The 20,506-nt window shown below is 62.9% G+C and overlaps 1 protein-coding gene across 1 annotated transcript in view; it reads left to right on the top strand.

Moving 5' to 3' along the window:
• Nucleotides 1-20,506, top strand: part of ACOX3 (acyl-CoA oxidase 3, pristanoyl) — a 42,110-nt gene that overhangs the window by 14,666 nt on the left and 6,938 nt on the right. The window contains exons 7-14 of the mRNA XM_086705546.1: nt 987-1,075; nt 3,678-3,774; nt 5,410-5,592; nt 7,230-7,352; nt 8,841-8,961; nt 11,191-11,313; nt 11,498-11,611; nt 16,544-16,659. Of these exons, the coding sequence (XP_086561672.1) occupies nt 987-1,075; nt 3,678-3,774; nt 5,410-5,592; nt 7,230-7,352; nt 8,841-8,961; nt 11,191-11,313; nt 11,498-11,611; nt 16,544-16,659 (966 nt within the window). The remainder of the gene's footprint in view (nt 1-986; nt 1,076-3,677; nt 3,775-5,409; nt 5,593-7,229; nt 7,353-8,840; nt 8,962-11,190; nt 11,314-11,497; nt 11,612-16,543; nt 16,660-20,506) is intronic.

The following is a 20,506-nucleotide window of genomic DNA, read 5'->3' as shown; positions in this document are numbered from 1 at the left end:
GTGTTTGCATTGGGGGTTCAGCCTTTGTTGTACCCAAAATACCATTGTCGCGATGATCAGTGTAGGCAGAAGAGTGTTCCTCTAAAATAAAAGTTCCCAATAGTGCAGACTCAGTATTCCAGCTCCCAGACGCTGTTGACCTTCGGGCTGGGTGATCCTCCTGTGGTGGGGCCGACCCGAGCGCTGGATGCCTGGGGCGCCCTCTGGGAGGGACAGCCAGCCGGCCTCAGGCGCCCTCGTCCCCAGCGGTTGGGGGGAGGGTGCCGGCTCACAGTGGGTGCGGAATCGCCCCCGTGAAGGTGTTCGGGGGGGACGCTCCGTGTCCCTGCACGGAGCTCGCCCAGTGAGAACTGTCGGCTCGCCGCACCTGTACTTAGGGAAGCGTGTTTACTGGTCGTCCAAAGCCAATCTGGGGATGGTTCTCCCCCCGCACCCGGCCATCTTGTCATTCGCTACAGCCCGGCGCCAGCCCTGTGGCCGACTTGAACGTGACATGGATGTTCCGGACGGCCTCCAGGCTGCGGGGACTCCTCAGCTGCTGGCCCGGCACCGTTGTAGCCAAACGGCACGAACCGGGGCCTTAAAACAACAGGAGGTTACGGTCCTGGAGGCCGGGAGTCTGAGATCCGTGTCGAACCCCCCGCCCCCCGCCAGGTTCTAGGGGACATCCTGTTCCTGCCTCGTCCCGGCCCCTGGTGACTGCACCCTCTTCTCCCCACGTCCTCCCCTCCTCTGTCTCTTACAGGACACTTGTCATTGGATTTGGGGCCCAGCTGGGTCATCCGGGACCCCCTCGTCTCCAGATCCTTCACTTAATTACAGTCGCAAAGATCCCAGACGAGGTCACGTTTCTGAAGGGCACCACTTACCCCCTGCAGAGACACGAAGGGAGCCCACGGCTTAGTCACCGGGGTTTTGTAACGTATTCTTGAGATTTTTGTGTGGTCCTAACAGTTGCCGTTTGTGGCTTTCTGTGTCTCGTACAGATCCGGAACCCCAAGACCCTTCTTCCCATGCCGGGGGTGATGGTTGGCGACATAGGGAAGAAGCTTGGGCTGAACGGCGTCGACAACGGGTGAGTGTGTGCCCGGCCCCGATGGCTGCGGTCTCCTCTGCAGGGTCATTAACCCGCGGGTGCTTGCTCGGCTCTCGGGTGCCTGCTGATTCCAGCTTGGGAGCCACCAGGACCCTCAGTGCTGTCCTCACCCTCCCGGCCGCCTGTGGGGCCAGGAAAGAGTGCTGGGACGCACACGTCACCTGTCACTTGAGAGCTGTGTCACATACACACCCTGTGTCACACCCTCTCTCACATGCACACAGATCGTGTCCAATGCACCCTGTGTCCCACGTACCCCGTGTCATATACACATCGTGCTGCACACACTCTGGGGTCACACACCCCACGTCACAGCCCCTGTCATGCCCACACCCGCGGGCTGGCCACCATCTGTTTCTGGAACAGATTTTGTGGTCCGCACGTGCCCAGACGGGAGTGTGTGAGATTGTGCTTTCGGTCGAACTCCAGCAAATACTTGCACAAGTAGAAATGTGGCTCAGCCTTGTTCCAGCTCCTGTGGCACAACAGGGGAAGATTTTCCACTCCTTAAAAAGGGCGCTTGGAGTTTTCAGTCGTGCTCGAAGAAGCATTCCTCAGCTTTCAAGCAAGAAGCTGGAGCTCTCCGGGGGTGCTGGCGCTGAGTCCGCTCTTAAAAGGCGGATGGCTGCCCTCACTGCCCGGGGGGGGGGGGGGGGCCCCGTCTGGGCCTCGTCTGGGCCCCCCGCGGCCTCCACCGCGCCCGGTCAGAGCCACCCCATGAGGCCCGGACAAGGCGGCCGATCCCGGCAGGGCCTCAGAGTCTCCCAGCGGGGCCCGTCTGCCGCTCCCCTTCGTCTCGTGCTCGGGAGGGCGGCCCGCGGAGGTTGGAGGTCCCCAGGGGCCGAGCATCCCTCACCTGCAGATCCCCTGGGCGCCTCCTAAGGAATTTGGGAGGGCGCCCCTCCTGCCCGCCCTGCACACAGCCCCGTCTCTGCTCTTCCCCGGGGTCCTGGAAGGCCGGCCTGGACGCGGGGAGTGGCGTAGAGATCAGCGGCACCCAGGGGACAGCGTGTCACCTGCTGTCGGCCCGCCTCGTGGCTCTCTCAGCATCCGCCAGGTGCCAGGCCCGATGGCCCCGTCATAAGAGGGTGAATCGGACCCACAGAAACTGGCACCGAGAAGTAGGTGGCTGAGCAAGGACGTGGACAGCAGGCAGTCACTGCAGAGTGGGGCCGCCCTGCAGTGGTGCAGGGAGAGGGCCGGTACCCCCTGCAGGGGGGTGAGAGGAGAGTCCTGACGGGCCTCTGGAGGGGGTGGCGGGCTCTGAGGGCCGCCTGCGCGGGGACCACGGGAGAGAGAGCCTGGCCTGTTTGAGGGTCACGGTGGGCGCCCCCCGGCTGTAGGCAGGGCCCCTGTCTGAGGGCTCCCCACATCTCTCTGAGGGGCTGGGGGCTTGAAGGGACTTGTGCGGGGCGTCCCCGTTCCAGTCAGCAGTTTGGAAAGGGCCGTGCTCCCGCGTGCAGGACAGACTGAGGACGTGGCCCGGCAGAGAGCCCAGCGGTGGTTGTGTCAGTGAGCCGGGCCGGAGGGGGTGGGCGCTAGACGAAAACGGACGGAGGGAGGAGGTGGCCAGGACCCTGCTTGGGCGGAACTGGCGCCCTGCTCCCCTCCGGCTCGATGACGCCATGCTTTAAACCGCCGTCTCCCGTGGGTGAGCCAGAGAGCGTTCTGGATGGCACTCAAAGTGCTCTTGGTCATGAGATTGGTCGCCGTGGGAGCTCTCGATATTCACAAGGTGGTTTGGGGTTTTTGTTCAGGTTATGGAACATCCAGTCCTCTGCCTGACCTTGTCCCTTAGACAAAGGAATAGGCTTTCCCAACCTGACAGCCATAAAAAATAGCTTCCCTAAGTGACGTGGGAGTGAGTTGGCTCTTCTCAGAGTTTCAGAAGAAACGGATTTGTTTGCTTTTGGATCACTGATACGGTAACGATGTTCTTTTGTGTCACGCGAGAGTCCAAAACCTTAGTTTGTTGATTTTTCACATCGTATCGTGGATTCTGGTATGAAATTGAAGGGTGAGAACCTGAGAAAAGTCAGTTGTCTCCTTTTTTCTTGACCGACCAGCTTTGTCCCAGCGGCGTCAGGAACCTGGCTCGTGATTCCCAATATGTGGCCATTGTCTTGGCCTAGAGCCCCGCCTCACGCACATCCCATTTTTTCATTTAACCTTTTTAAAAAAAACATTTTCTTTTAATGTTTGTTTGCTTTGGAGACAGAGACCGTGAGAGCAGGGGAGGGGCAGAGAGAGAGGGAGACACAGAATCCGAAGCGGGCTCCAGGCTCCGAGCCGTCGGCACAGAGCCCGACGCGGGGCTCGAACCGTGACATTGTGACCCGAGCCGAAGTCAGACACTTAAGCGACCGAGCCACCCAGGCAGCCTCTATTGGAGCTTCTTGGCTAGAAAAACTCGTTGGAATTTCCTGTCTCTGTTATCTTCTCCCATTTTCTTTTTCTTTGGGGGATTGGCACCCTTTTGGCTTTCCTTTGCTCTTACTTGGCTGGGTTTCTGGAAGGAGAGGAGACTGATGTCAGGGCCAGAGCCCCGTGTCACCAGAAGTCCTGCCATATCTCCCCACAGATTTGCCATGTTCCACAAGGTGAGAATTCCTCGCCAAGCCCTCCTGAACCAGACTGGAGACGTCACCCCCGAGGGTACCTACGTCACCCCCTTTAAGGTACAGGTGTCTCCAGGTGGGGAAGCTCGCGGGTGGAAGGCCCTCTGCTGCACAGGACGCTCCCGGGGCTTGCCCGGAGACCCGCCCCGGCTGGGTTGGCCAGTGGCAAACCCCTCTCGGTTCAGGTCCCAGTGTCACCAACAAGGAAGGTGGCACTTGGGTCCCCTGCACCCCCAGGGCATGATGCCAGACGCTGCTCACCCCCCAGCCCTCCAGGGCTGGTCAGGGAGGCTGCCCCCTGCTGGTGCTGTTCCCCCAAAGGGTTTAAGGGCGTGTGGCGGCCATCCCAAATGGGGGTGACCGTGTTCTCTGGTGTCCGGGGCTTACCACATCCCGGAGTCCTTTGAGTGATAGACACACGATGGTCAGGGACACACTGGAGCAGTTGGTCGCCTCCTGGTGTCTGAGGTCAGGTGGGCCCGTGGGAGGAGGACTCTGTCCAAGGACATGCACCGCCTGACTGGAGTCGGGACGGCAGGATTGGAAGGAAGCGTGGCAGGGGCGCTAGGGACGAGAAATCAGCACGACACCAGAGTCTCTTTGAAACGGAAAGAGTAACATCAACCGTTCGCTAGACGCTAACCAGACGGCGAAGGAACGGAAGGCACATGACGAGGGGACGAACGGAGCAGGTGCGGGTCAGAGGCTGGGAGGCCCGAGGGAGGGGTCCGTGGAAGGCACAGGAGAGGCCGAAGCAGCGCGAGAGGAGGCGAGTGTGGGAGCAGCAGGGGCGAGGAGCGTCCGAGGACGGGGAGAAGACCCGACCGAGGGCCCGTGCGGCACCAGGGACAAGTCACGGGAGCCCACGCGTCAGACACGCCGCAGAGACATGAGAACGTTTCCCAGAGACGCCCCCGGGATCTTGGCAGAGGGCGCAGCTCTGGCTCCCACGGAGCGAAGCTCCCTGAGCCTCCGGGTTTCTGCGTGCGAGGAGGCGGCGTGGTGACCCCCAAAGTGTCGTGCGCGTGTGGGGTGTGGGGAATGCCCTCCGGCAGGCGCGGGCTCGCAAGGTGGCCACGCCAGTTCCACCGGGGCTGTAACTGCGGAAGAAAAGTCTGAAGAATGAAAGAAGCGAAGCCAGGGGAGGCGGCAAGAGGTGAGGGAGGTCGGGGTGCCCGGACGAGTTAAGACTGGCAGCAGGATGTGCCCACGGCACCGCCACTGTGGGACACGGTGCCCGGGGCCCTGAGGTCTGCGGCGGATTGACACGGTGCCCGTGAGGCCATTAGCTGTCGTGAAAGAACACGTGAAAGGACGCCATCAGGAAGGTCGTCTTCCACGGGGAGGGAGGATTCTGGGGCACCAGGGGTCACGGGAACGGGACGCTGGCACCAAGTGGAGACGCCTCAGCGCTGGGTCCCTGCTTCGTGCCGGGCGTGGCTAAGCCTTGGGGGGCTCCGGGCGGCTGGGGGTGGCGCCCTGTGGGGCACTGATCCCTCCTCCTGCAGCCGGAGGGTCCCTGCTGGGGGCCTTATGACACCTGCACCTCCGCAGCCCGGCCCTCCCGGCGGTCCTGGCCTGGGGGTGCACGGCGGGGGGCGCCCGGGGAACCATTGGGCGCAGCCGTCTGCGTGCTGCTGTCCCCGAGGCCGCCGGGAGTCCCGCTCGCACTCACCACGTGTGCTTTCCCTGTAGGACGCCAAGCAGCGCTTCGGGGCGTCCCTGAACAACCTCTCCATAGGTCGGGCCATCATCGTGGCCATGTCTGTGGTGAACTTAAAGCTGGCCGTTTCCATAGCCCTTCGTTTCTCAGCCACGCGGCGTCAGTTCGGGCCGACAGACGACGAGGAGGTACCGGTGCTCGAGTATCAGACGCAGGTACGGCTGTGGCGGGTGTCCCGGCCTGTCCCTCCTGTCGCGGGGGCACCTGTGGGTCTCTGAGCCGCTGCGCTCTGGCTGCTGGGGGGCCGTCAGACCCCGTCAGGCAACGGTCAGGGCAACTGACGGGAAGGAGCCTGGCCGCTGGGCAGGAGGCTTCTCCAACCTGCGTTTTCGGGAAAAGGCGTGTGTGCGGTAGCCCGAATGAGGCCCTTGGAAGAAGCGTGTGCTGGTGAGGCTCCCACGCGGTTGCGCGCAAAGCCTCCGCGGGGTCCGGCGGTGGCGGCTCGTCCCGGGCCCCACTCTCTGGCTCCCTCACCATGTCCCGAAGAAGCGACCCCGCGGGAACAATCCGCCGCGGCAGCCGGGCGCTCGGGCCGTTTGTGGTGACAGCATTTTGAGTAGCGGGAGGGACGCTCGTCCGGCCCGTCCTTGGGGACGAGGCGGCCTGGATGCCAAAGGGGGCGCGGTTTTATCCCAGGAGCACGCGGTGCTTGTGCGGTATCCGCCCTTCTCACGCCCGGCCTCCACGCTTCTCACATGCCTTCCTGGCGCACTTGGCCTTCACCGGGTGGGGCGCAATTCCCAGTTCACAGGTGGGGGCATTGAGGGTCAGACAGGGGGCTCCTGTCCGAGTCCGGCAGCGAAGCCCGGCCCCGTCTCGGGCCGGGCACTGTGGAAACGCAGGGGTGTTTGAGGGAGAGCCCGAGGGAACCGTAAGAGAATCTCTGTTTCTTCTCCCACTTCTCACCGTGGCCGCGTGCCTGTTTTCGTAACAAGCAAACTTCTGTGTGGCACACGCCGTTCCTTTCCCCGCGAGGCCCGTGGCCTTTGCGAGGTCAGCGCGCCCGACTGCCGGTCATCGAGGGTGAATCACGGTCCGGGAGCCCGCTCGGGCCACTATGCTCGGGCTCCACCCGGCTGGCCGCGTGCCCTTGGGCAGGGCCGCCTTGTGCCGCCTCCCCGGGGTCTGGGTTCCTCACGGACCAGAACCGATGACACCTCCTCGTGGGGTGGCAATGAGGATTAAATGCCCGAGTCCACGGAGAGCGGTTGGCAGGATGTGTGGCCCTCTGTTCCGTAAGCGGTACGTGGGGGTGGTGCCCGTTTGCCGGGTCCTTTCCCGCTTTTTCCTCCACGCCCTTCCAGCCGTGCGGCGCTGGGCGTGCAGAGACCCCCTCCCTGCCCGGGCAGACTCCTGGCCCCCTGTGGGCCTCACTTTCCCAGGTGGCTGAGGGGTCATCACTTGGCCCCTGGTGGGCATTCAAAGCACAAGCGATCACCTGTGCAGCCCGGCGGGGCGGGGGGGCCGATAGTCACCCTCCCAGTGGTCCCGTTGGTGAGACCCCTGAGCCTGCTACACAGAGAGCACCTTTGAGTGAGGCTGAGTTGGGTTCCCTGCGCGTGGGCGGGGGGTGGGGGTCCCCGAGGGGGGCACTGGGTTCCCTACGAGGCGGGGGTGCGTTTTCTGAGGAGGAGTTGGTTCCCTACGAAGGGAGGGGTGCTGTCTCTGCCCGGGGGGGGGGGGCTCTCCGCCAAGGGGGTGGGTTCAGGAGGAGGAGGGTGTTGTCTGCGAGCGCGGGCAGGCTCTGTGGGAGGACCGTGCCGTGTTAACGTGAGCGTCTCGTCGATTTTAGCGATGGCGCCTACTTCCCTACCTGGCGGCTGCGTATGCCTTAGACCACTTTTCCAAATGGCTCTTCCTGAACCTGGCGGAGTTTCAGCAAGGCCTCATGGGAACGGACCGCGGCACCAGGCAGGTGAGAGGCGATTCTCTTTTCTCCGTGGTGTCGAACCTCGTTAGCCGTCGCCGAGGTTGAACGGCACACGTCAACCCGTCTTCCCGAACGACATCTGTCCGTCCGTGGCGGCCTCGTGGGGCGAACGTGAGGCGTGTCCTTAGCCGTGCCCCGCCCCCCTGCTCAGGACCCCCAGAATCCTCGCTGTGGTGTGGACCGTTCGGGTGTGCATCCGTATTCCTGCTCCTCAAGGACGGGCTGACGTGACTCCTAATTCCAGTCCGTGAGCTCAGCTGGCCTTCTGCTTTTGAAAACGTGATGAGTTTGCACAGTCCACGATACCGGCCCCTCGGTAGATTTCACGGCTCCGATCCTTTCGTAAACAATCCTGCAAAGGCTAAATCCAGCTGACTGGATTTGAACGGACAGTCAAGGGTTTATGCCAGATTTGAGCGTCCGCTGAGCTCAGGCACTGTGTCGAGTCATCCTTGGCTGATTCCTGTGTAAACGGTTTACGACGGACTTTCCATAGCCCCTCACGTCGCCTCCCGGGCACGAGTGAAATGTGAATCACGAGAAAACAGGTTTGAAAACAGGTCAGAAATCTTGCCGATCGGTGCGAAGTCCAACACCCTAAAAAGCCTGTATCAAATTAGCACGTTTTGGAACATTCAGCGTAAACATCCGGGAGTCGGGAGGCGGCCAGCAGGGTGCGCTGCTCGGCAAAGCACAGGCCCTGGGAGCACGGGGATGAGTCACTGAAGCTTCTGCAGCTGACGTTGGACTCGTCCCGTTCGTAACGTTCTGAAGAGTACTCACGCTTTATTCTTTCCGAAACCCAGCGGTTTAACCGACGCACGGCAGGGCCTGGGAGTGGCCCTGACGTTTTCAAGTTGAAAACATTGGCAAAACGGACCATCTCATTTAGCGGGGGTGCGTGTTCATCTCTCTTGTTTCTGTGAGCCGTCAGGTAGAAGGAAAGGGTGAGACCCGCCCCGAGACGCTGGCCGGGACACCCTTACAGAGACGACTGTGGCTCCCTGTCACCCATGCTGTCTCCTGCGCCCCGGGCCCGCCCGCCCCTCTCCTCAGAGGGGCGCGCCCTCCCCACCCCGCCTTCGGTTCTTCCTTCCTCCGCAAGTGCTCCGTTTCAGGCTCACGAGCTTCCCGGGAAGTGAGCCGCGATGGACTCCTTGCTTCTGTGCTTTGCGTCTGTGATCACCCTTATGCCCCTGGCGTCTATTTGCTGCACAGAGCCCCGGTCCATCTGCTCGTTGCCATGGAACTGTCTGTACCACAGTGTAGCCACTCGGAGGTGAACCCCCCCTTTTCAGGTTAAGGTGGTTTTTGTTTTTTCCTTTCTCCCGCAGCTGTCGCGTGTCTTAGATTAGACTAGAGGGGACGTGAGCCTTCGACGCTAGGGGCGAACTGACCTCTGACCTCTGGTCATCTCTTGATGAAAAGAGGTCAGCCTCTTTTCATCTCTTCTTGTCGATTTCCTCTCCCAAGGCAGAGCTCGGACGTGAGATCCACGCCTTGGTGTCGGGCAGCAAGCCCCTGGCTTCGTGGACCGCGCAGCGGGGAATTCAGGAATGCCGGGAGGCGTGCGGAGGACACGGCTATCTGGCGGGTAGGTCTCGAGAGGCGTGACCGTTTCCCGTCCGTAGCCCTCCTTTTGACTCAAGGGGTCCGCAGACTGCAGCCAGGCGCCCAAAGTCAGCCACTGCCGGTTTTTGCGAATAAAGTTTTATCGGCACGTGGCCACACCCATCCGTCCATGGGTTTTCTGTTGCCGCATTCGCACGACGAACGGAGTCGAGTCGTCTGCGTCGAGCCTGAGCTCAGGCTCAGCGTCTGGCCTTTTCCAGAGCAAGTTTGCTGACCCCCTGGTCTAGACACATCCCTGCGCTCTCCGAGGCCTCATGTCGCCACGTCTGAGGAGAGACGCTGTGAAGGGCCCGCCGACAACCAGAGCACAAAGCACATGATCTGTTCGTTGAGTCGTAACTTTCTGGCGACTGACCTGTCAGTAAACTAGCAGCGCGTTTTGTTCTGGTGAAAAATTCTCAAACGTAGGAAAAGAGAGTTTTTCTCGGCATTGGCTGTCGTTTGGGCAGCTGGTGTGTGGTAAGGAGAGCAGGCAGCCGACAGCCTCCGACCAGCTCCTGCCCTGCCAGTCACGGGCCGCGCGGCCACGGGCCCGCCAGCTAGCCTCGCTGTGCCTCAGTTTCCTCACCTACGAACCAGGGTCGACAGAAGCGTGCCACGACACGGGCACGTGCGGTGCTTATGTGAGTTAATACATGTAAAGTGGTTGGCACCGCGTCGGGCCTGTGGCACGTGGCCGGGGGCCACGTCACCGTTGGAACTTGCAGTACTCTCGCAGATGCCGTGACCATTTGTGAGCTTCCCGTGTGCCACTCTGAAATAATTTAAAAAAAAAAATTAACGATTATTCATTTTTTTGAGAGAGAGAGACAAAGCGTGTGCAGGGGAGGGGCAGAGAGAGAGGGAGACACAGAATCGGAAACAGGCTCCGGGCTCCAAGCTGTCGGCACAGAGCCCGACATGGGGCTCGAACTCACAAACCTGAGATCATGACCTGAGCTGAAGTCGGACGCTTAACCGACTGAGCCACCCAGGCGTCCCCTGTTCTGCAATAATTGATGGGTAACATCCAGTTACTCCCAGAAGGCCATGCGCCTCCCAAACAGCAGAACGCGGCAGCCTTGTTTCAGCGGATACCTTCAGAAGCGTTGCAGGCTTTTGCCGAGCTCGAGCATGTCAGTGACGGGCTGTGGATAATCACGTGCTCCCGGCGAGGATCTGTCCCGTTCCTTGTCACGCGGGAGGCCCTCGGCCGTCCCTCGGCTGCCTCCGCCTCCCCCTTCCCTGCTGACGAACAGGCGACCGTGGCTGTGCCGTGTCACTCACCCATGTTGTCCTCTGTGCAGCGTTCTGTAGTTTCTGTCGTTACGACTCCTGGAGTCCCTGTAAACAGTTGGCCGTTTTGGGCCATAAGTGGGATAATGAACTTGAACGTGCAGCAGTGCAGACGATAAGAAACTCCTGTGTCCGTGTCCTGTGTGTAAACGCCAGGCCGCAATGGGCCAGACCCGACTCAGCGGGGCAGATGTCATGGGCCCTGTCTAGGTTTAATAGCAATTGCAAGTTATTTCTCCGTGGCCTCGCCCGACTGTTTCTGTAGGGAGGTCTCTCTACGGCCTGGGGCACCGAGTTGGGGGAAAACGATCAGGGTGGCACAGGTGACCACAAGCCCGGCGGCAGCTACAGAACCTCGTGCGCCCTCTCTGGCCCTGTTCCCAGCAGCGTGTGAGCCTGGGAGGCCCCCGCTTTTCCCTCTGGCTCCTCCCGGCCCAGCCTGGCCTGTGGAGAACATTCTCCGTCGGAGGACGGAGACCCAGACGGGAGGGTCTGGAAAGCGTACCTTGTAAAACAGGCAGAGGAACGAAGTCCCGTGGTCGGCGGGAGAGACAACAAAAAAAAGCTGAGCGTTGTCTTCTGATACCTGACGTTTCTTGTGTAAAAAAATGCCACGGGGTGGGCAGCTCCCCTGAGGGGCCCGTGCCTGTCAGCCACCCTCGCGAGGCCCGCGGTCAGCAGGGGAGAGGGAGACGCGGGCGACGCCGGGCATTTCTCGAGCGCCGCGCCGTGGACGTCGGGGGCCTGGCCGCGTGGCTGTGTGTGTCCCCTTAAAGGCAGAGCGGCCAGGCTGGGAGGTGGAGACCCGGCTGGGGAGGAGTGGGGCCTCAGAGCGCGGTGTCTCGGTCGGGCCGGGGGATGGTGGCAGTACCGTCCCGCGAGCGCAGGAAGTGATGAAGCGTGTGGTCCGTTGCAGTGAACCGCCTGGGCGACCTCAGGAACGAGAACGACCCCAACTGCACGTACGAAGGGGACAACAACGTCCTGCTGCAGCAGACCAGCGGCTACTTGCTGGGCCTGCTGGAGCTCCGCCTCCAGGGTAAGACCCCGCCCCCGCTGGTGCAGCTGGGCCGTCCGGGCCCCGCCGGGCCAGCTCAGCCACCCGTGTCTGCAGGAAGGACGTGTGTCCTCAGGCAGCGACTCACCACCTTCTGGTGTGGGGGGGGGGGTGGTCAGCGAGGCGGGACGGCGTCCGTCACTCCGGGTCCTGGGTGTGCTTGTAGGTGGCGCTCGCCTTGACAGCCCTCTGGGGACCGTGGACTTTCTGGAAGCCTATCCCGACATCCTCGACCAGAGGTTCTCGCGCCCCAGTGTCGCCGGCTGCTCGGAGTCGTCAGGTGAGCACGCTCTCTCCCCATCTCCCTCCCCTCGTGATCCTGGGGGGCACACCGTACCGCAGTGGGGGGCTTTGGTAGGGCCTGCAGGCGGCTGGTCGGTTCCCGTGTTCACCCAGCACCTCCCCGGCCCGACTCCTGAGTCGGGTGCTGCCTCCCCCTCTGAGGGCGAAGACGGAGAGGCTCTGGGGTCCTGCCTCGCTGGGCAGCTGGGCTCCTGCCTGCCGGCCGCCCCTGTGACTGAGCCGTCTTCACAGGAAGCTGGGGCCCTTTTGCTCAGGGCCTTTGCGCGTGCTGGCCACACTGGCATCACCTCCGCGGCCCCCGCTCTGCAGTGTGCTCACCCCCCTCGGCCTCTGCACAGGCTTGGCGGCCATGACCATTGGTGCCCGTGCTCGTCTTGTGTGGCCGTGACAGCCTGGCTGGGGGGCAGAGCCGGCCGCGACCGGGTTCCTGCTCTCACGCGGCATTATGGTCCAATAGAGACGGGCCTGTGCAAAGGAGCAGGGGCTCTGCATGGCAGGGGCCCACACGCTGGGCTTGACTGCCCAGGACAGCCCGTCTGAGATGTCAGTGACACGGGCGGGGTGGCCATGGGGTGGGGGGGGGGGTGTGCCCAGCGGAGCGTGCGCGTTGATCCAGGGCTGGGGGAAACACGGGACTCTGGAGAAGAGAGCGGCTGACTGACAGGTCTGTGTGTGCGCTGTGACGATTCACTCTGAAACGTCCCTCTGGGGCGAAGGCCGCTCTGTCCGCCGTGGGAACACAGCAACACGAGAGAAGATGGGTGTCCCGGATGGGGTGGTGGCGGTGCTGGTGGGGGCCAGTGTGAGGCGGAGCGGCTCTGGTCGCATCCCCGCTCTGTCCGGTCCCCTCCACGTCCCCACGCTCCCCCGGCGCCCAGGCCCAGGAGGGTCCGGCGGCACGTCCGTGGTGTCCGCGCCGAGCCCGGGTCAGGCCCGGCCTGTTGTGCTCCGAGGCCCAGCACCGGCCCCCAGAAGCCCCCGGAGGAGACTCCCACAGGAACAGGGCTGGAACTCGTGGCCGGGCCTGCGCCCCCCGCGGGGCCCCGCTCAGCTTTTTGTCAAGTCCCGTGTCAGACATGCGGCACTCAAAGCCACAGCAGAAACGCCACTGGTCTCACCGTCGTCCGACCCATGAGCACCGAACGCACCTGCTTCGTTCCTCCCGGAAACGCCGGTTTCCACGCCCTCGCGGGCTGCCTCTGTGGGCTGGCGGCGAGGCGGACCTCGGAGCACGCGTCCTGGGGGCCGGGCAGGAGCCGCTCTTCCGCTGAGCCTCCCGGGACCTGGAAGTGCAGCCCACCCGCCAGGAGAGCGAGGGGGCACCCGGCCGCCTGGGTCTGCTCCGGCCCTGCCCGCCTCGGCCCGCTGGCCACGCCCGGGGCAATAGCAGCACCCGCCTCTCCAGGCTCTTCTCTTTTTTTAAACGTTGATTTATTTTTGAGATGGAGAGCAAGCGGGGAGGGGCAGAGAGAGAGGGAGAGAGAGAATCCGGGGCGGGCTCTGCACGGTCAGCGCACAGAGCCTGGCTCGGGGCTCAAACCCGGGAACCGTAAGGTCATGACCTGGGCCAGAATCAAGAGCCGGACGCGTAGCCAACTCTTAACCCAGCAGCCGCAGGGGGAAAGGCAACTTCTTCCAGAAGCACAGGCGTCCCCGGGTGGGCAGGGACAGGCTCTCGTGGGGACGCTGGGCACCGTGCTCCTGCCGTGCTTGTGTTTGGGACACGTCGGCCACTGCGGTAAACGCAGCCACGCGTGGCTCTGGCCTCCCCAGACTCACTGCGAGATGCCCTTTGTTCCCCCGACCGCTGTCAGCTGAGCGCCTGCGGCGTGGGAGGAGGGCAGCTGCGCCAGGAGACCCCAGAGTGAGCGTCCCCTGGGGCCCGGGGGCCGCTGGGTCCTCTGGGTACAGGACCTGCCGCCCGCCTGCCCACCCGCCAGGGACCGAGAGCCCGAGACATCGCAGCAGCTGCGGGTGCTGGAACCGGCCGCACACTGTCCGCTTGGCCCTGCGGGGCACGCACTGCTCACGTCTCCCTAGAGGAGGCTGGGCCGGGTGGTCCCGGCTGGCCCAGCCCACGTCAGCAGCCGGGGCAAGAGTAGGACCCAGGCCGGCTGGCTTCCCAGCTGGCTCTCCTCCATTGTCATCCAGGAAGCTTCTGCCCTAACCGCTTGATTTCTCATCGGTCGCCACGTTCTGTCACGGCTTTCCGGACAGTAAGTGACCTACAGGTCTCCGTCTGCCCTTGTACACACGGTGGGACATGCTTGAAGATCGATTTCAGACGGTGGCAGAGCTCCCCAGCCCAGCGTTGCTACAGAACGCGCCGGAAAATAACCTAATGCCTCTCGCGACATCAACGCCACCAGAATTTTCCCCCAGAAACCGTCACCCGTCGTGAAACCAGATGGAACACAAGCGGTCTGCCAGCTGCGTGACGTCCCCAGGACTCCACACGGGTCCCCCCCGCCGCCCCTCGCGGACACCGAAAGCCGAGGCAGCACCTGCGAACCCGCGGCAGGACACGTGCCCGGACAGGGTTGTGTTTTCCCTGTGACTGCCCTGGCCTGCGTTTTCGGGAGGAAACAATGCAGCTGAAGTTCCTTTGGCGACAGCGCCCGACCCCGAATGCCGATGCTCCTCTCCGCGCACGGAGGAGGCAGCGTGTGGCGCGTGGCCGGCCCCTTGTCATCACATCCCACACGTGGCCCTGGGGCGTGTGGCCATCACATCCCACACGTGGGCCCTGGCTTGCGTCGGCTACGTCCTTGGTAAAGAGTACGTGAAATCTTGCTGACCCTCAAGCTCTGTAGGACCGGGACACGAGACCCTTCAATGCAGAAGCAGCCTGCCGGGAAGGTGCAGAGGGTTTCCTTCAGGGGCGGGCGGGGTTCCCGGCTCTGCCTTCCGCATCTCCCCGCTTCCTCTGACCTGCAGGCCAGCGTGTGTGCCGAGGACGGGTTTCGCAAATGTCCCGGCGCCTTTGAGGACCTGTGCTGCCACCTGACACGAGGCCTGGTTTTTTCCTTTCCTTGGCTGATCTGCACACCAGGCAGCTTCTGACAGCCGTGTGCACACCAGGCAGAGGCTCGCCTCCCACCACCCGTTCAGCGGGTCCCGGGCCGCAGTCACGGAGCTCAGGCTCTGGAGTCCACGAGACCTACGGCTGGGCACTTGGCCTCTCCGAGCCTCAGTTTCCCCTGCAGTACACAGTCGTCCCCACGCTGCTCTGGGTGGGGCCTGGCCCACGGTGCGCTCTCACTGGGGGCCACCGCTCCAAGCCCTCCCTCGGGAGGGACGGAGCAGGGAGAACTCAGCTGTCTCCCCGGCGGCAGGCTCCGCGGGGGTCTTGCGGGTCTAGAGGAGGAGCACCGGGTGTGGGGGCATGGATGGAGAGCAGGCCACACCCAGACTCTGCCACGCCAGCCCGGGGGCTGGTGCCAGTCGGCCGAGCCTTGCTTTCTGGGCGCACCGAGGTTGGGGCCCCACCCTGGAAGGGGGGATCGGCCAGGAAACGGGGGTCTAGCAGAGGCAGTGTCGGGGGAGGCAGAGAGGTGGTTGGAAGGTGGCTGGCCGGCCTAGAGGGGCTTGCTGGACGGAGGGCTGGGTGAGAACAAAGCCCCCGGGGGGAGGGGAGGGGAGGGGTGATGACACGGGGGGTTCTGGTGTCACTCGTGGAGCCAAGTGCCCGGCGGGTATGTCCAGATGCCCCGGGACCAGGGGGTGGGGCAGGGCTGCGCTCGCTGCAGAGGCTGGGGGTGGGAGGTCCTTCCTGCCTCTCCCAGCCTCCAGGGCCCCCGGCACTCCTGGGCTCATGGTCGCATCACTCCGTGTCTCCTCCATGCCCTATGCTCCCCCCATATGTGTATCTCCCCTCTGACCCCATAGGACACTTGTTGGACTTAGGGCCCACACTCTCCAGGGGAGTCTCTAGAATCCTTAGCTGCTCACGTCTGCCTTTTCCCAAGAAAGACACTTGCAGGCTTTGCGTCAGGACGTGAGCGTGTCTTTTGGGGGCCCCCACGGAGCCCCCACACCTGGCCGGTCTCTGGCACGGGCTCGAGGAGGCCCCAGAGGAACCGGGGCCGCCGTGTGCGCTCGGCGTGTGAGCTTTGTCTCGGCCCCGTGAGTGAGTGTATTTGTTCTTTCACGGACCTCTCAGTTGTGCTGAGACAGTCGAGTGTCCGCGGCAGGGCCCCGGCGAGTGCCGCCTGTCTTCCCCGGGAGTGGGCTGTGTGACGCAGGAGGAATCCCCAGGACCCTTCGCCCAGGCTTTGGGGCCGGACCCAGCGTGGCCAGGTCCCTGTGGTCCCCGCGCCGAGGGCAACCGCTGAGCAGAAGGGCTCCCGGGCCAGGGGGCGCCCTGCGGCCTTCCCTCTTCCGGCCCCTCCCAGCACGTGCCTGTCTGTCTACACTCTGTGGTGGCACCTCCTTTCTTGCCTAGAGCTCCTTGGGAGGAAGGCGCGTAGGCTGAGGCCCCGGGAGGGCCAGCGAGAAGCCCCCGCTCAGCTGCCCGCTAGTCCCAGGGAGACCAAGGGCCGTGCTGGCCAGTGAACAGGCACCCCTTCCTCCCACCACTCGCCCGCCATCTGCTGCAAAGCCGTCCTCTCGTCCGTGCAGATCCGTAGTGACACTGAGGCGACGCGCCCTGTCTCGTCACCCAGAACTTGCCGCCAACCCAAAGTGGCTTTGTGGCCCCATGGCCTCAGTCGGAGCCAGAACGTGCCCTCCCGGTGCCTGTCCCAGCCTGAGGCCGTGCCCTCCCAGTGCCTCCGTGTCCGTGAACCGGGCCCGCCTCGCACTCTCGCCACGAAGATCACTGTGCACCCTCTGCCCCTCCCGCCCGCGTAAGTGCTCTGCACACGTGGGTGCTCTATCGCTACTTTCTCTTCTGTGTCTTGTCTTGAAGTCCCGCTGGCGGCATACGAGTGGCTGGTCTGTTACCTGCTCCGAGAGAGTGTGCAGAAGGTCAACCAAGAGAAGAGGTCAGGAAACAGTGACTTTGAAGCAAGAAACAACAGTCAGGTATGCTTGTTCTTAAAATTGCTTTTTGAATTTGCTTTGGATTTCTGTGCTGCCCTGTCCCCGTAAGCTGAATGTCCTGCTGGTGGCCGGCCAGGCCCTCCTGCCCCTATGCCCTCAGGTGCACGACCTGTCTGCACCCTAGTTTGCTGCAGAGACCTTGCTGGATTGTGGGTGTCGTGTTTAAAGTGCTCAGTGTCCTCGGGGCGCCTGGGTGGCTCAGTCGGTTGAGCGTCCCACTTCAGCTCAGGTCATGATGTTGTGGTTTGTGGGTTCGAGCCCCGCGTCGGGCTCTGTGCTGCAGCTCGGAGCCTGAAGCCTGCTTCGGATTCTGTGTCCCCCCCCCCCCTCTGCTCCTTCCCCACTCATGCTCTGTCTCTCTCTCTCAAAAATAAACATTCAAAAAAAATTAACAAAACAAACAAAGTGCTCAGTGTCCAGAGCTGTCACTATTGGAGCTGGGACACTGGGCTCTGGGGCCAGGCACCAGCCCTGGTCCCTCCCAGCCGACCAGCGACAGCTTGGTGACTCACGTGAGGTCCCACCGGCCCTGCACTTGGTTGCTCTCAGGTCATTACTGCCCTTCTCAAGGAGCCTTGGGTCCCAGGGTGGCTTTGGTTCTCGTGTTCGGTCAGGGCCAGCTCCTGGGTTCCGGAATCCACGGTGTGGAGGCAGCCTGCTCTAACATGCCTCCTGGCGTCAGGAGCTGGCCCGTCATGACCCAGGGTATTGTTGGGGAGGCCATGGATGAAGGAAACAAGAAGTCTCTAGAACTGATGGCGTTCCCTCTCCTTGGTCTCACTTCGTGAGGCTCTGCGTCGAGAACTCGGCGTCCTCATCCGCGCATCTGCAGATGCCCCCCCCTCCCGTTACACTGGGACGGCGGCTTCCGCGCTCGGGTGGACGCGGCCAGAAGCAAAGCGGGTGGTGTCTCCCGGGACCTGCCGCACACACCTGCCCAGGTGTGGAGCTCAGGGGACAGGATGGCGTCTTGATTGGAAAGGCCTGGAAGAGTAGACCCAGGTCGGCCCCAGGGCCTCAAGGAAGCGAATTCAGCAGGTGGCTGCAGTTAGCAAACTGTAGCTCGTGTCACAATGACCAAAACTGGGGGGCAGGGAAAGGATCCTTGTGGAATGGCTGGGGCCACGGCAGGCTTAGTCTTTTGGACAGCGACGGCAGCACGTTAGCTTGTCCCGCGTCCCTCCGTCCTCTGCATGTCAGGCCGTCACTGTTGACATGGAACAGGTCCTCCATTTCTGGAGGGGAGGAGGGTACAAAAGGCACCTCCGTCCGGATGCCAGAGAGCTTCCCCGGGGGTGGCTGTGGGTGTCCGTGCTGTCCCTCCGCCCCAGTGCCCGACACCCTGACGGCGGGCCCCGAGCAGGGGCGCAGCTGTTTTAGAAATATTTCACCCTTAGACCTTCATTGAAGGACCTCGTAGCAGCGTTTCAGTGAGCGACATGGCTGAAAAGGACGGAGAGGCCAGCTGGCCCAGCCTGGGTTCTGGGTCCAGCAGAGGTGGGGTGCCTGGGGAGAGCTGCTGAGCTGACCGGCACTCAGAAGCTGGGGTGTAGCCCGGGGAGCAGCCGTGAGGCCTGGAAGAGAGGTAATGGCCCAGGAGCAGTCTGCATTTTCCGCACCTGCTCTGGATCACGGAGCATTTTAAGAGCGAGCACTGGGTCGTTTCCGACAGCCGAGAGCTCTCACGGCCGGGGCTGGACGTTCATGTGTCCCAGAGAAGATGCCGTCTCTTCCCGTATCGCGACTGGAGCAGCAGGACGGCGTGAGAAGAACGTGTCAGAGAACGCTGATGCAGCCTCGGCGTGGGACCAGCCTTAAGACAGGAAACCCAGAAGCCGTAGAAAAAAAAACTGTCAGATCCGACTATGTAAACTTTCACTATTTCTATAAACAGAAACCAGGAGACAGACCACAGACTGGGGAAGCACGTACAGCATGACCCACAGACAGCGTCCCCGTGAGGGAAAGGGCTCCCGGGCGGGGAACCAGCCGCTGGCCCAAGGCGGCAGGCACGACAGTTGCTTAACCTGAACCAGGGCCACACGGGTCGAAGGACAGTGACCGGCGGCTCATGGAGGGAGCGAACCTGCTGTGTCCTTGGGGGCAGATGCTGGCTGCTCTCATGTCGTCCCAGCACGAGCTTGCCGGGACTCGGCGGGGGAGGCCGCCAGAGACCGCTGCCGTTCTGCTAACCCGCCACCTGCCCGCTCACAGTAGGCTCTCGAATAGTTGCGTTTATTGCCTCTTTGGGCCGAGGAATCCCCTCCCGGGCCCAAAGTGAGAAAATGTGAACAGGTGGGCTGCAGAGACCCCCCTCCCGGAGCCCCGCCCCGTCCAGAGCCGTCTGCCTCGCAAACGCAGATGAGCTTTCCTCCCCCGGCCACACACGGGCTCCTCGCATATTCTCGTCTCGTGCCGGCCTCTCTGATGCGTAAGGAAATCGAGGCCAAGAGAAATGCCCTGGCTCAGCTGTGCCGACGTCCACACCGGGACAGTTAGGAGTTAGTTTTTTGCCGGAAGTATCCGTCGCTTGTTAATGTGCAGATATCCTCAGTGATCAGAGCACAGCAGAAATGAATACCTGGACCCCGATTGGTTTATACGTCGTGGGGGTGGGGGTGGGGCTCGTGGGAGAGGGGAGCCTGGCACGGGGGACACTGAGGAGAGGGGACAGGGCTGGGGGCAGGGGCCACCCCTCCTGACTCTGCACGTGTGACCGGCCCTGCCTCTGAGTGCTCGCTCTCTGCAAACGGGGTCCCAGGTCCATTGCTGCGTAGTGACAGGTGACCCTCGGCCACATCGGGTCTGAGGTGTGCCTCATCAGACTCCCAAAGGGGACGGTTAAACAGCACAGCGCTGGAGGGTCAGAAGACCGCTTGGGAGCTGAACAGCAGAGCTGTGGCCCCACCTCATGTCCCCGGCTAGTGGAGGTTGGGGGAGCAGGGGCTCCATCCGGACCCGTCCAGAGGCAAGGGGCCCCCCACAGTGTGGACACGTGGGCAGACAGTTCTCGGTGGGACGGGGGCCTGTCCTGTGCTCTGTGTGGTGCTCAACAGCGCCCCCACCTCTACCCACGAAGATGTCAACACCACCCCTGAGTTTTGAGAACCGGAGATGTGTCTGAGGTGGCAGACGTCCCTGGGGGCAGACTTAAGCGAGCAGAGGGCCCCTGACGTTGAGTGCAGCGGTCCTCGGGGGGTCTGGGGCCGCAGCCAACGGAAGCAGACCTGCCCTCTGGCCCACCGAGTCTCAGAGGCCACAGGCCTCTCCCGCTGGGCCGCGCCTCCCTCACACAGGCGTCCTGCCTCCCCAGCCATCCGGACCTAGCACGTGCGGCCCTCACATCGTGGGCTCCACAGCCGTCATTGCGCAGATTCTCAGGTGACGCGCGGAGTGGCCGACGCCCGGCCAGCGGAGCCGTCCCGCATGGACTCGGCCCCCAAGGCTGCCGTGCGAAGGCACCACCTGCTGGTTATAACAGGTCAGGTGATGCCAGTGCAGTTTTTCTGATTTAAAAAAATCCGGTCAGATGATCGAGTGGAGATAGAGAAAGAAAAGCTGACGAGCAAAGCTAACAACGACCGGCAGGTACTTCGGATGCTGGGTAAAAAAGGAGACACCGGGACCAGAGGTCTGCAGTGACCTCCTGCTTTCGCTGACCCAGCCAGTGTCAGCACCGTGCCCGCAGATGAGACCCGGCCGGGGGCGGCCCCACGCCTTGGCCGCCCGTCAGCCGTCCCCGAACTTCCGGACAGATGTGTGAGTGGGATGGAGAATCGGGTTTCCTCAGCAGCCCAGGAGAGGGGGCACAGCGTCACCCCGAGGGGCT

The sequence above is a fragment of the Puma concolor genome, chromosome B1 (assembly GCF_028749965.1).
Source record: "Puma concolor isolate L17-30 chromosome B1, mPumCon1.1.hap2, whole genome shotgun sequence".
In the NCBI taxonomy this organism is placed as follows: domain Eukaryota; kingdom Metazoa; phylum Chordata; class Mammalia; order Carnivora; family Felidae; genus Puma; species Puma concolor.
The sequence above is the reverse complement of the archived record's forward strand: the minus strand, read 5'-3'. Positions and strand labels throughout refer to the sequence as shown.